The following is a 13,383-nucleotide window of genomic DNA, read 5'->3' on the forward strand; positions in this document are numbered from 1 at the left end:
CTGCGTGGCCCATTGTCCCGAAACTAAATGCCCAAGCATTAAAGAACTGGATGTGTAGATTTGGAGGCTCCAGGCCCAGTGGCTGTACCCCCGGCTGGGGTTGGCTTGTATCATGTATCAGGGTGCTGTGGCAGAGGAAAGAAGATAAAGGTTTGGGTGCCATGGGTGTGAATCCAGCATACACTTACTAAGTGTGCGTGATGAGGGCATGTGCCGTGCCTCTTTGAACCAAGGAGATTCTTCTTGAAAAGTGGGCTATGGTGGTGAGAACTACTCCTGAGATCAGTTTTGGGATTTTGTGTGGACTTCAGAGGACAGGTTCAAGTGTTGGTCCCCATTTTCCACCTTGTTTGCATACCCCAGCCCTTTGTGTGTGTGTGGGGGGGGGGGTTCTCCTGACTCTGTTTCCCATCTCAACGTAGGATCACAATAAGCTAGTGCATCTGTTCTTTTTTTTTCCAGTGAATTTTTTAAAAAACTATTTTTTACTTTATTTTTATTTTCTGTACATTCGTGTTTTGCCTGTATGTGTAAGGTGGTCAAATCCTCTGGGACAGGAGTTACAGATGGTTGTGGGCTGCCATGTGGGTGTGCTCCTACCACCAAGCCATCTCTCCATCCCCATCCAGTGAATTTTTTTAATCTATTTTTATGCATCTGGTCTTACATGTAACCTAGGGATTCAAACTCAAGTCCTCATGCTATTGTGGCTCTAGCCACTGAACCTTCTCCCTAGACCCCATCTCCATTCTTACCATTTTTTTAGTTGTTTTGGGTTTTTTAAGATTTATGTATTATGTATATTAGTGTCATGTATATTATGTATATGAGTGTTCTGTCTGCATGTGTGCCTCCATGCCAGAAGAAGGCACCAGATCTCATTATAGATGAGCCACCATGTGCTTGCTGGGAATTGAACTCAGGACCTTTGGAAGGACCGGCAGTGCTTTTAACCTCTGAGCCATCTCTACAGCCCATTTTGGGATTTTAAACTGAGGAAATACATAAAAGTTCATAGCACAAGCCTGTTAGCCTTGCAAATTGTCACTGTACTGTGTTTTCCTATTTTTCTTGTCATATGTTTCAAAAGCTTAAAGAGTGTGTTTAGGATGCTTTCTGAAGCCACTCTGAGTCAAACTATGGGTATAGCTCAGTGTAGAATGCTTGCCTGGCATACATGAAGCCATGGGTTTGATCCCCAGCATTGCATTAATGAGGTGACATAGTACACACCTATAATCCTGGGAGACTGGAGGACTGAAAGTTAAGAGGTCATCCTCTGTCTCATAGCAAGGTCAAAGCCAGCCTGGAATATATGAGACCCAAGAAAATTAGACTTGGTTAATGAATTCAAGCTTACTATGTCCCTGGCACAAATGACGGTTCTGGGAGCAAGCTCAGTGCATTTCCACCCAGAAGAGTACCCCCTTTTTTGTCTGTCATTCCAGGGCAACATGCAGGTTCTAGTGACTTATGGTGGCGATCCCATTCCTAAGAGTCCTTTCACCGTGGGTGTTGCTGCTCCGCTGGATCTGAGCAAGATAAAAATCAACGGACTAGAAAACAGTAAGTGTCTTAATGAGGTCACTGACAACCAACAACTGTGACTGCTATTCTTAGATTTCCTTCACAAGATGGAATTTTCAGAGAAACTAATTCTGTCGTAAAGAGATGTTGCAGTGGACAGACTTGGTCTGAATGAGAGCTGTGCTTTGAACCAATTCTGTGATGTTTCTGCCACTGATGCTCACCAAGCTTTCTCATTTGCGTAGCAGGAATGGGGTGTTTGGGGACACAGACTCCTGAAAGTATTGTGAAAGTTAGATGAGATAATAGCGCAGAAACTGGCACGTAGTCAGCTCTGTGTGACTGCTGATGTTACCGCAGGAAGTTTTCATTAAGAGAGAAGCTAGAGAATGTTGGTTTGGGATGAGAGTCACACTGTGCCAACCATCTTCGGCATCTGTATCACATTAAGGTCAATGTTCGTGCATAGAAATCGGCTCCTTGGCACTTAGTAGCCCTAGCCTTCCCTTTCTGTCCTTGCCCTTTAGCTTGATATATATCTTAGCTCATTTTATTGCTGTAAGTACATTATAGCGTCATTTTGTTTATGTTAAAATTTAAAGGTTGCTTTTTTGTTTGTTTTTGTGCTTCTGAGACTAGAGCCCCAGTGCTTTGTTTGTGCTAGGCAAGCACTCTACATCAAGCTGTATTCCCAACCTTGTAACATTTTTTATTATTATGGAAAACTTCAGCCATAAAGAGGATAGTACAGTATGAGTACCGCATGCTTACTTATGCTCACTTAGCTTCCACACATGCTCTTAAATAATTTTAATTCAAGTAATACATAAACCCATTTTTTTCCCCACTAGGAAGGTCTTACATATATACATGTACAACCTTTTGACATTGCAGAATGATGTTATCATCTACAAAGTTCACCATCAGGAGCCAGATAGTTGAAGGGGTTCTGATGTTGTTATTTTTAATCTCTTAATGTTTTGAGTAAGTTCATGATTTTTCTCTTGGGCTGCGTTGGTGGCTATTCTAAGCAGAATGTGGCTGCATGTGACCTGTGAGTTGCAGGTTGGATATGCCTGATCCATCTTGCTTTGGTTAACCAAAGTTCTGAGAACTGACTGCTTCATTTTAAAACATCTTTGGATTTTAAGTAAGGTCTTGCATATTACTCCTACACCCTCCTTTTGCATCTACACATGTATATGTGTCCAAAGAAAACACTTGGTAGTATTTATTTAGCACAAAAGTTGTCCTGCCCTGTTTGTAGCCCTTGGCCTGTGCTGCCCTTTGAGACCAGTGATACATTTTGGAAATCATAACCCAGTTCAGTCTTCATTAATATTAACTGCTTGGAGAGTGCCAAACTGGATATCCCTTGATAGTGTACACTCGTCTGGTTTCAGGGCTACTGAGTCAGCAGAATAAGTCTGCATACCTGGAGTGCCCAGGTTATCCTCTTCTGAGAGTTCCCTAGGGTCTCAGCTGGCCGTCATTGGCTGTGCCCTGCATGTGCTGTGTCCAAGGCTGTCTCACATTCTGGGAGATGCTAAGGGAGAGCTCATTAGGGGACAACTGGCTGTGAGCCTGTGACAGCAGCCACTGCCCAGACACTTCATGAGTGCTCTTGTTGCTTCTATCCCCGAGACATTGAGTTTCGACTCCAAAGCAGGAATAGCATGCTGCCCATTAGGGAAAACCTCTGTCCTGTTGGGACATAGATCATGTGGGCATCTGTGCCAGCCCCTGCAGGCTCCTTGATGTCCCCAGAGTCGAGATTTGCCTAGGTTCTCCTATATTCCCAGTGCTTTTGTTTTGGCTGAAACCCTTTCCCTGTTTCTGTCAAAATAACACTTGGTTTTCCTGCTGCCTTGCCTTGAAAAGATTGTTTTAAGATTTATTTTTATTATTTTTAAATTTAGTTATGTGTGTATATGGGAGGAGAGGGTTAAGCACATGAGTGCAGGTGCCTGTGGAATCTGGAAGAAGTTGTGCATCTCATGGGCTGTAGTTACAGGCAGCTGTGGACTGCCTCCCACGGGTGCTGGGCACTAAACTCCATGGTTTCTACGAGATCAGTATGCTCTTAACCACTGAGTCACATTTCTACCCCTACCCTTTCAGATATGCAGGATCTCGCTGTGTGACCCAAAGGCTGTTTTTAAAAGACATGAAAGTTAGTTCTCAGAATTTGCCAGCTCTGTGACTTCAGCCTTCTTTTTTTTTGGGGGGGGGTGTTGAGCAACAAGATTGATTTTTCTACCTGGAGTTAGTAAATACAACATTGACTTTTTAAGGGTGTGCTTCTGTGTAAGATTATCACCACAGAGAAGTGACAAAGCAGACAGTGTTGGAGTGTACTGTAATCATAATCTTTTCAAAGTTTGATTTTACTGTAATCATAATTCTTTCATGGGGTTAGAAAATTTATGTTTGAATGCTAGCTTTGTGATCTGCTAGATATGTTGCCCTGGACAAGTTACTTAACCTCTCAGGGCCTCAGTTTCCCCATCTATAAAGGCCACTGTTGTTAATAAACAGCCCCTAGAGTTATTATGTAAATTGAAGGAGACAATGTACAGTATTTGTGACTGGCACAGAAATTACTTAGTAAACAATCGCTGTTATTGTCAGTTGTTAATGACTCGTTGCCATTGTGTTTATGCCAGTTGTTGAGGCTTAAATGCCATTGTATTAGTCTCGCTTCTTGTCCTCTGAGTCAAGTATTGCTTATTGTAGCAACCGAGGTAAAAACCCCATGTCCAGTGGGCCGTCTTCCCTTGCTCTGTTTTTCTTGCTGCTGACAGGGGTCAGCTCATCACTTTAGCTTGTTTCCTTTTCCACAGGGGTCGAGGTCGGGAAGGACCAGGAATTTGCCATTAACACCAAGGGGGCAGGAGGCCAGGGAAAGCTGGATGTGACGATCCTGAGCCCTTCTCGGAAGGTCGTGCCATGCCTCGTAGCACCAGTGGCCGGCAGGGAGAGCAGCACTGCCAAGTTCATCCCTCGAGAGGAGGGGCTGTTTGCTGTAGACGTGACCTACGATGGACACCCAGTGCCTGGCAGTCCCTATACTGTGGAGGCCTCGCTGCCACCAGATCCCACCAAGGTCAGTGTGGGATTTTCCTGCTGCTGCCAAGTATGATTCAGAGTCCTCTGGCCCTACCTGGGAAACATAGGTGGAAAGTCTGTCTGGGGGGAGTGTGAGTTCTCAGTGGCTGACAAAGGTTTTGCAATTCAGTGTGCTGGGGTTCCTCAAGGGTAGAGCCACCTCCTGCTCTTGTTTGCTCTCTACTCACAAAACTTTGGTGAGGGAGTCCTTTCTTTTATTGCTTTCCATAGTAATATACTAGTCAACCCACAGGGATGGACAAGAGCATGGCGGTCTCAGCCTTATTCTTAGTCTTCTCGATGAAATGATTTGGGGATATTTTCAGCAGTCTGAGTGGCATGAATTCTATAAAATCATCTCTTCTAAAAAAATAAAAAGTTTTATTAATTGGATATGTAACAGTCAAAGCTGCTCTAAGTTACCTGCTTCAAGCCCCAGCCAAGAAAACTCGTCTGTGTGTGTGTGTGTGTGTCTGGCTGTTGGGTCTCACATCCAGCCCCATGTTTTAGAAGAGGGAAGACAAAGAATGGACCATCAAAGCAGGCCTGCCTCCTCCCCTCCTGCTCCTGTGCTAAGGGCTATTCCTCTCCCATCTGTTCTTTTGAGCAGTTGGACTGTGTTCTCAGATACAGTCTGGATCATGTACATGTGTGCGTGCATGACAAAGCAGCCTGAAGGATTTGGGATACTTAACTGACGTGCTTTTGTGTGATTGTGGTCATGAGTGGGGTTAAGAGCAGAGCTGACTGGGTAGCAGTAGCAGGTGCAGATCAAATTTAACTTTTATTCTTTGTTCAAATAGGTGAAGGCCCACGGTCCTGGCCTTGAAGGAGGGCTTGTAGGCAAGCCTGCCGAGTTTACCATTGACACCAAAGGAGCTGGAACTGGAGGCTTGGGCCTAACTGTGGAAGGTCCATGCGAGGCCAAAATTGAATGCTCTGACAACGGTGATGGGACTTGCTCTGTCTCATACCTTCCCACAAAACCTGGAGAATACTTTGTCAACATTCTCTTTGAAGAAGTCCACATTCCTGGGTCTCCCTTCAAAGCTGACATTGAAATGCCATTTGACCCCTCGAAGGTTGTGGTGTCTGGACCGGGACTTGAACATGGAAAAGCCGGTGAAGCTGGACTCCTTAGCGTAGATTGCTCAGAAGCAGGGCCCGGGACTCTGGGCCTTGAAGCTGTCTCAGACTCGGGGGTGAAAGCTGAAGTTTCCATACAGAACAACAAAGATGGTACCTATGCCGTGACCTATGTGCCTCTGACAGCTGGCATGTACACACTGACCATGAAGTATGGTGGTGAGCTTGTACCACACTTCCCCGCCTGGGTCAAGGTGGAGCCCACCATAGACACTAGTGGGATCAAAGTCTTTGGGCCAGGAATAGAAGGGAAAGGTGAGTCTCTAATTTAACAAACTCAGCTGCCTGCCAGGGGTCAGACTTGCTCACCTATAGCTTCTGCCTGGTGTGGTTGACTGGTGGGAGAGGGGGGCCAGTCACATGGTTTCCAGAGGTTACCCTCCACTCAGCCTCCATTTTTTTGTTTCTCCCTGGTGAATGAGCCCAGCATTCTCAGCTGATTTTCTTGTATTTGTGGCAAAGCCAGAAATCTTTTGTTATTATTATATTTTTTTTAATGTCACTGGGACTTAGTTGGAATGAAATGGTGTAAAATGTGTATCTAGTAATACACAGAGGCAGAACTAGTTTGTCTTTGCCCTTGTCCTGGATCTCTACCTTGGTTGTTTGTTTTGAGACAGGGTCTCACTATGTAGCCTACACTGGTCTTGAACTCACGACCCTCTTGCTTCCCTCTCTGGAGTGGCTAAAATTCCAGCTATGCACCACTACACTTGGCCTGAACCCCCATCTTTGTGTGAGCAGTTTTGTTGTCACTTGGCCAAGTCTACCGTGACTTTTACGATCTGCAAAGCTATCCTTAGGGCAGCAACATTATTCTTAGTGTATTCCAAAATGTGACGAGTCTTCATTCTGGGGTTTGCTCGGACCCAAGGTGACATTCTTATCTTTGTGCTTGTTCAACAGATGTGTTTCGGGAGGCCACCACGGACTTCACCGTCGACTCGAGGTCCCTCACCCAGGTTGGAGGTGACCACATCAAGGCTCACATTGCCAACCCCTCAGGGGCCTCCACTGAGTGCTTCATCAAGGACAATGCCGATGGGACCTACCAGGTGGAATACACGCCGTTTGAGAAAGGTGCGTCATCCCCCCTGGGCCCTTGACTCCTAAGTTCAGAGCTGTGTTTGGGCATTTGTTTCCAGTGACGGGCGCTGACCTCTTAACCCTGTACTCAGCCTGCCTCAGCAGAGAACAGTGCACACTACTCGGATATAGCAGGCCCCTTCCCCAGCAGCCACCAGTGCCTGCTTCACTGGCCTTGTGATATATGTTGCTAAGTCGCAGCTTTGCCTGGGCAGGTTATGGAGTGATACCCATGATCCTCTAAAGATTCTATACAGATATCTTCAGGTATTTATAGGTCACTGGCTTTTCTTTTTCCTGAGTTCCCTTTAGTCTTTTAATGCCCGGTTAGTGGTTTACCAAATCAGGATAGTCTGCCTAGAGTGACTACCTTAAATACAAAGTCAGTGCTTATCTGCTTGGGGCCAGGTGCGCGCATGCGCGCGCGTCCCACGCACATGCAAAAGTACCCACAGAGGGCAGAAGAGGGCATTAGATCCCCTGGAGCTGGAGCTACAGCTGGTTGTGATATATGAGCCGGGGACTTCCCTCGGGCCCTCTGTGGGAGCAATACATGCTCTTACCCACTGAGCGCCTGTGTCCAGCACTGTGTTACTATCGTCTTAATCGATTCTTTTCAAGGAGCAGCTCGTGTTCTGTCCACAAGAATCAGAAAAGAGTCTGGAGCAGTGGCAGGGTGTACAAATACCCGTTCTTGTTGTCTGTTTGTGGACAGGCTTCCATGTAGTGGAGGTGACATACGATGATGTGCCCATCCCAAAGAGCCCCTTCAAAGTGGCTGTGACTGAAGGCTGCCAGCCATCCCGGGTCCACGCCCAAGGTCCTGGACTGATAGAGGCCTTTACCGACAAATCTAATGTCTTCACGGTGGTAACCAGGTAGGCAGGGCCCTGGGTTCAGGGTATTGATCCCTATGTGGTTTTAACTGATTAAACAAACAAAAAAACATTTGTAAATCTGAGGTACAAGGATTACTCTAACTTTGAAGACAATCTAAGGTACAGAACGAGACCCTGTCCCCCCATAGGGGGGAAAAACATTGTAGCCCTTCTTATTTGTCTTTCGACTTCTGTTAAGATGCATTTTGAAAGATACATTAAACATTTTCTTCTGTCAAGATTTATGTTATAGAGAATGAGCAAGTGTATCTAAAATTACACCAGAAATGATAATAGTCATTAAGGTGCTGAGCACACTAGGACTGGATAGAGTTCCTTAACTTCCTGATGCAGAAGTGTAGAGCTAACTCTGTACGTAAAAGGAATCCTCAGAAGTTCCTATCATAATTAACTCCAAAGGGATGAGCTAGGAGATCAGTGGCAGGGCACAGGCTCAGTACCCTAAGGGCACATACCTGCCTTGTATTTGTCAAGATTCGTAGTGGTAGCAAAATTACAGTTATGAAGTGGCAGTATGAAGTAGCAGCAATACAGTTCCACGACACACGGAACTGTATTAAAGGTCGCAGCATTAGGAAGGCTGAGAACCACTGTTGTAGTCAGAACTTCTGAGAAATGTCCTGAGAGGTATCGCTACGTTGGTGGAATCAAGTTAACTAAAGAGAGTGGTTGATAAAGTGTTTTTAAGTGGATTCTGACAGTAAGCAGTCCAGCAGGGGCTGTTCACATTTCACTTCCCCCTCCCCCATTGTCTCCAGAGGTGCAGGAATTGGTGGGCTAGGCATAACTGTGGAGGGGCCTTCGGAATCGAAGATAAACTGCATAGACAACAAAGATGGCAGCTGCAGCGCTGAGTACATTCCTTTCGCTCCAGGGGATTACGACGTTAATATCACATATGGAGGTGTCCACATCCCTGGTAAGCTATCCCAAAGAATACGTGTTGTCACAGACTGGGTTTTCCCATCTCTCTTTAGTAAAAAGAACAATTGGATTTTGGAGAAACCTTAAACACGGACGACAGCACCAAGAACACTATAACTCCCAGTAGAACCCAATGACAAAGCAGGAAGCATTGGCTCTGGACCTTCCATTGGAAATAATGGCTCATGTGACTTGGTTTGAGTGGCTCAGTTTCTGACTGAAGGAAAAGCCCATTCTTTACAAAACTGGGAATCCTTATTTTTAAAAGATTGTAGTTGTTGTTGTTGTGTGTATATGTGATTGCAGGAGCTTAGCTATGGCATGTGAATGCAATTGCCCATAGAAGCCAGAGGATTTTGGATCCCCTGGAACTGGCGTTACAAGAGGCTGCCACCCAGTATGGGTGCCAAGAATTGAACCTAGGTTCTCTGAAAGAGCAATGAATTCTCTTAACCACTGAGGCCTTCCTTCAGCCCCAAAAGCTGTGGAGCTTGGCTCTTGCTCATTGCTTTCTCTTTGCATTAGCAGCTGACAAAGACATCCTAATACAAAATTTTTGTTAAGATTGATTTATTATGTATACAGTGTTCTGTCTGCATGTGTGCCTACATACCAGAAAAGGGCACCAGATCTCTTTATAGATGGTTGTATGAGTAGCCATGTGGTTGCTGGGAATTGAACTCAGGACCTTGGGAATTGCAGCCAGTGCTCTTACCCTTTGAGCCATCTCTCCAGCCCCTAATACAAATTCTTATTTATTAATTTGTTCTCTTTTTAATGATGTTCTGTACCTTTACTGTTACACAAGGTTTCTAGTCTCTCTCTTAACAGTGCTGGTCTGTCTATATAAGTTTTAGTAGTTAAAAATAACTAGTTTCTCCTCAAACCTGTGCTTGCCTGCCCTATCACTATAGGTTTTCTTGGTTTGGTTTGGTTTGATTTTAGTCCTTAATCTAAAGAATATCAGCTAGAAAAAGACAAACAAGGCTCCCACTCTTGGGGCAGCTCCTGTGTAGCATTGATGCAGCTACATGTTGTGCATGCTGATAGGAAGTAGGGGAGTGGAGAAAAGGAAGGGACAGGATGTGGTTATAAGGTCTCCTTTGGTACCTTGCACAGGGCAGTGCTAGTGACAGAGTTAAGCCTTGAGAATGAGTAGATGGTGTCCTCCGGGGGAGATGACTGTTCATCCGCCAGGCAGGTGGTTCTGCTGGCTTCCGTGTGCTGCTGCTGTGGCACAGTAGTGCTGTCCCCCGCTCTTCAGAAAGTGCTGGATGGCATGAGTTTTGGAATTCCCCTGCAAGGGGAGTAAGAGTTTGGACGCCTCAGTGAGCACTAAGCAGATGATCATAACAAAAAAGAATGCATCTGGGCCTTTCCCATCAGGGAAGATGGTAGCTTTTAAGCTCCAGGCTCTTATCAGTCTCCCGTGAACTCCAAAAGGACCCGAGGCCGCAACACTTAGTGTGCGATGCTGTTCCTGTGAGTGTCAGGCCACCCAGCCAAGATGACCCCTGAGCTCTGAAACTTCCAGTGACCTGCCGGCATCTTGTTTGCTTTCCTGGGGATTTGGATGATTAAACATGAGTTCAGGTTTTTTCTGGCCTGACACAAACCTCTGGTGGGTTTTTTGTTGTTGCTTTGTTTTGAGTCAGAACCTCAGACTTGAAATCTTCCTGCCTCAGCCTCCTCCACGCTAGGTGGTGGTATTGCTTTAAATACCCACCTGCCATATAATAGCTCACTGGTATCCTGTGCTGACGCAGCTGCAGACTTGGTGGTAGACCACCTGATTAACTGGGGTTCACGAAGGGTGTGGTTGGTTGGTGATGTTTACCTAAACAGGGGACAGGATATTGGCAGATAATGGTGTCTGAACTTGTTAGACCATTGCTTACTGCTTCAAGGCTGCTCTCAGGCTGAATTCACTTACCAGCAGAGGTTCAGACTTACCGACTAGCTGCAGAGTCAAACTCTTGTCACCTGTTAGCATTGGGGCTCTTGACTCCCAAATAAATCGTTCTTTTGTTTCCCTAAACGCCAGCATGGAAGATGGTGCTTGTCTTTGCCAGGGTCTCAGTTCTTTGTGTAAGTGTATGTGTAGCCCCTGATTCTGTAAAACAGAAGCTTTCTGAGACTCACGGCAGAGATATCTATTTCCATGGCAGGTATCTGGCCATTGCCATACCTTGTAAAACATGCAGGACATGTGTCCTGCATACGACAAGTGGTACTCAGAGCTCTTTGGCAATGGACCTGGCATACTAAGGATGGGGACACTAGCACTCTTGCTGTGTGAGTACCGTTGGCAAGCCTAGGTTCTGCCCTTGCTGTAACAAGTCTTGATTTCCCTGGATTTTACCAGTCTTTCTAACTGACATCTTGAAGATCGAGAGACCCTTGGGTTTCCCCAGAAGTCATTCATGCAGCTTACCACAGCTTATCCTTAGACAAACAAAGGCTTTAACAGAGGAGTATGGAACCAAGTGAGCACGCGTGCTCAGCAGTTAGTGGCTTGTGTGGGATGGAGCGAGTTTAGAAGCGGGTTGTAAGGCCTACCCGCTCTTTTCTGCTCTTCTGTGTGTGTTCCCACCACCATGCTGCTCACTTCCATTCTTCCAAGAACCTTTCTTGTTCCTCCCCTCCCAGAGTTGAATACCAGTTTCCCCTGTGCTCCAGAACTCCCCCAAGCTAGAGGCTCCACTTGTCTTAATGTCATGCTGTTTAATCGAAATAACTCCAGAAAGCTGAGACATCCAGTGACCTGCTAGCACCTTGTTTGCTTTTATCGGAATTTGTTCATGTAGCTGAGTGGTAGCTGCTTCCTCTTTACATCGTTTCTCAGATGTTTGTTTGTTTGTTTGTTTGTTTGTTTTCAAGATGAGGTTTCTTTGTGTATCCTTAGCTGTCCTGGACTCACTCTGTAGACCAGGCTGTTCTTGAACTCACAGAAATCTACCTACCTCTGCCTCTCTGAGTGCAGGGATTAAAGGCAGGTGCCACCGTACCCGGCTTATTTTTCATGTCTTAATGGAAATAATTTGGTCTCCTACAGACCAAATTCATTGTCTTCTACACGTTCTGCCTTGTATACCTTCCAATGAATGCCACATAGAATGATAGAAGAATGTGCTCTCGTTGCTCTACTTTGGCTTCCTGAGGTCCCAGGTCCTATGTCTACATGTGGTTAGTGCTGTGTCAGACGTGGGAATATCAGTGGATGAATAGCAGAGAGGCAGGCTGCACTGACTGAGGCGTATACCGTCAGTCAGTGTCCAGATAGAATAGCACTGTGGTGCCAGGTCTCAGCAGGGAGCTCTGGTGATTGCTTCATGCTCACAATCCTGTGACTCTTTCAGGCAGCCCCTTCAGAGTTCCTGTGAAAGATGTTGTGGATCCCAGCAAGGTGAAAATTGCTGGCCCAGGTCTGGGCTCTGGTGTCCGAGCCCGCATCCTGCAATCCTTCACAGTAGACAGCAGCAAGGCTGGCCTAGCTCCACTGGAAGTGAGGGTCCTGGGCCCAAGAGGTGAGTCTACATCCTGCCTGCCACTCATACTCATCCACCATGACCCAGAGCAGATTCTTATGAGATTGAACTTATAGTTAAGTTAATTAACTTCTCAGTTAATTTACTGTTCTGTATGCTAGCTAGCCTGCTCAAAAAGTTCAGTGTGTTATCTTTCCTTGAGTCCATTTTTCCTGTTAATAACATAGTCCTAAATGTCTTTTTATAATTTCATTTATTTCTTTCCTGGTCTGAAGACCAAACCCTGGGTCGTAACCCATAGCAGACAAGTGTCCTAGGAGGAAGCTTATATGCCAGGCTTTGCTTTTCCCAGCTGTGGCCTGAGTAAACCAGACTGGCTTTGAATGTGGCGATCCCCTTACCTCTGCCGCCTGAGTACTGGAACTTAGGCATGTGCATGGTGCCTTCACTTCCCACGTAGCTTGTTGACGGGAGGGCTGTATTCGCTTTAACATGCACTGTCTATCTGGCTGCACCGCGACCTGCTTGGCATGTCTGAGGTGCCTTGGTCTAGATGTGAGCAGGAGGTGGGTTTTGAAGGTGGTCCCTCTGAGATGCTCAGTGTTGCTCCAGAACATACTAGAATTTTGGTCAGGGATATAGCTTTGCCTCAACTCCCTTGAGAGAGGGTCTCTTGGGTCATGGCTTTTGTTGGCCGTTGGCCCCATACTGCTGACAACCTGAAATTAAGGTTTCAGGTGACTAGCAGGCCATTTGGGGACAACCCTGAACTACTGAAACCTGCTGCCATATTTCTTCCAGGAGTTAACATGTGCCTTTCTCTCCATATAAAATAGTGTGCCTGATTTCTTATGTAATCTGGGCTTCTCTCTCCCTGCCCCCGACTTGCCCTTGATGTGTTTGTGGTTTCCAGAAGTAGTGAGCTGAGGTTTTCTCCTTTGATGGGAGGCCTTCTCCTTAGTGCAGTTCATCAGGAGGTTCTGCCTTTGAAGCTCGGGGCAGAAGTGGTCTGAGAGAATGAGGTCATGGGGCAAACTCACCTTTAGTGAAGTTTCAGAGTATGTGTGTATGTGTGTGTGTGTGTGTGTAGAGACAGAGGGGAGAGAAGAGAGGAAAAAGCTTTACTTACATAGGAGCCTCTAGTATGGCGGTCTCAAGTAAACAGCCTTGTAATTTTAGCTTATGTGCTAGACTCCTACTCATAA

At 45.9% G+C, this 13,383-nt stretch overlaps 1 protein-coding gene across 4 annotated transcripts in view; it reads left to right on the forward strand.

Annotated features, from left to right (window-relative positions):
• The window catches only part of Flnb (filamin B), a 130,765-nt gene that overhangs the window by 81,378 nt on the left and 36,004 nt on the right, over positions 1–13,383 (forward strand). For all 4 annotated transcript variants that reach the window (XM_021647301.2, XM_021647305.2, XM_021647302.2 and 1 more), the window contains exons 19-25: positions 1,449–1,566; positions 4,371–4,633; positions 5,439–6,036; positions 6,688–6,861; positions 7,583–7,745; positions 8,525–8,685; positions 12,050–12,217. In XM_021647301.2, coding sequence (XP_021502976.1) covers positions 1,449–1,566; positions 4,371–4,633; positions 5,439–6,036; positions 6,688–6,861; positions 7,583–7,745; positions 8,525–8,685; positions 12,050–12,217 — 1,645 coding nt within the window. The remainder of the gene's footprint in view (positions 1–1,448; positions 1,567–4,370; positions 4,634–5,438; positions 6,037–6,687; positions 6,862–7,582; positions 7,746–8,524; positions 8,686–12,049; positions 12,218–13,383) is intronic.

Source organism: Meriones unguiculatus, chromosome 9 (assembly GCF_030254825.1).
Source record: "Meriones unguiculatus strain TT.TT164.6M chromosome 9, Bangor_MerUng_6.1, whole genome shotgun sequence".
Classification (NCBI taxonomy): Eukaryota; Metazoa; Chordata; class Mammalia; order Rodentia; family Muridae; genus Meriones; species Meriones unguiculatus.